Source organism: Charadrius vociferus, unplaced genomic scaffold, assembly GCF_000708025.1.
Source record: "Charadrius vociferus isolate BGI_N301 unplaced genomic scaffold, ASM70802v2 scaffold2701, whole genome shotgun sequence".
Lineage (NCBI taxonomy): Eukaryota > Metazoa > Chordata > Aves > Charadriiformes > Charadriidae > Charadrius > Charadrius vociferus.
In genome coordinates, this window is record NW_009646890.1 from 28,789 (window position 1) to 30,011 (window position 1,223).

The following is a 1,223-nucleotide window of genomic DNA, read 5'->3' on the forward strand; positions in this document are numbered from 1 at the left end:
GAGTTATTTTATAAAAATAAGTGATTTAAGTGCGGGGTGCTGCAGGTGGGTCCCCCCACAGAGGGACCTCAGGCAGAAATCCCACCCTGTCTCAGCCCCTCACCCCAGTTTGAGCCCAGTTTCTGGTCTGGGGGGGTCTCCACACACTATCTCAGACCCCCCCTCTGCTCCAGTCCCACCGATTCCCTGTCACCGCAGTGGGGGGAAGGGCGGGGGTCTCACCCTTCTTTCCTCCGCTTTATGCTTCCGGCAGAGTGCGGGGACCCGAAAAGTCCCAGGCTGAGGGGAAAATGCTCCCAAAAAACCCCATCCGCGCAGTGTTAGTGTGGTGCTCAGAGACGGGGCGCAGCGCCGTGCTGCCCACGGGGGAAAACTCACCGCTGTGGCGTGAAGGCGGCAGCAAATCCTATTTGTCATTTCCGTGCGGTTATCACCGTGTCCCCCTCGGTAGCATTGATCCCGTAAACCCCGTTGGACCCGGAACGCGCACGTGATGCCCCAAAGTTGCGTTCCACGAGGGCCCTTTTCCTATGAGGGAATGACTCAACCCAGACTTTTTGCTGTTATTATTGTTGTTATAGGTTTTGCAGTTTTCCCATCCATATAGGTTCCGACAGACCCACTGGTGTATGATTTTAATTTCCCATCTGCGCTAACGGTCCGAGAAAAACCCACTAAAACTGTTTTTCAAAGCCGTCGCAGCATATACAGCGATGAGGGTTTTTTCCCCAGCGTTCAGCTGTACGGATTAAGATATTTAGTGTTCGCTTAAACCTGTAGCGCTTTTCGCTTCGATATTAATGGAAATATTTTTAGGACTATGCTTAATTTCTGCTAAATAATACCCAGGCTCGGTATTTCTCTGTCTGGGTAAGAGGTGCCCTTTTTACCCACAGGAAATGCGGTTGTGTTACAGAATCAGAGTATTGACACCGTATCGTAACCCCGAGCAATTTATCCTAATTAAAGCTAATTTAAGCTAAATAACTTGCGTCTCCACCCTGCAGGTGACCCGCAAGGACGTGCTGGACGTCTACATCGAGCACCGGCTGCTGCTGGAGCAGCGTGGCCGGGAGGGGGGTGACACCCGTAACCCCCAAAACCAGTACCCCCCCGAACTGCTGCGGCGCTTGTGAGTGCGATGGGGACACACACCGCGTCCTGCACACACCCCCCGTCCCTGGGACCCAGTCCTATCCCCAAATCCCCCCCACCCCCCCTCC

General features: G+C 53.8%; 1 protein-coding gene across 1 annotated transcript in view; it reads left to right on the forward strand.

Moving 5' to 3' along the window:
• The window catches only part of STAG3 (stromal antigen 3), a gene marked incomplete at its 3' end in the record, with an annotated part of 14,846 nt that extends 13,714 nt beyond the window's left edge, over nt 1-1,132 (forward strand). Inside the window, exon 17 of the mRNA XM_009894446.1 lies at nt 1,008-1,132. Within this exon, the coding sequence (XP_009892748.1) occupies nt 1,008-1,132 (125 nt within the window). The remainder of the gene's footprint in view (nt 1-1,007) is intronic.
• Between the last annotated feature and the right edge of the window lie 91 nt (nt 1,133-1,223).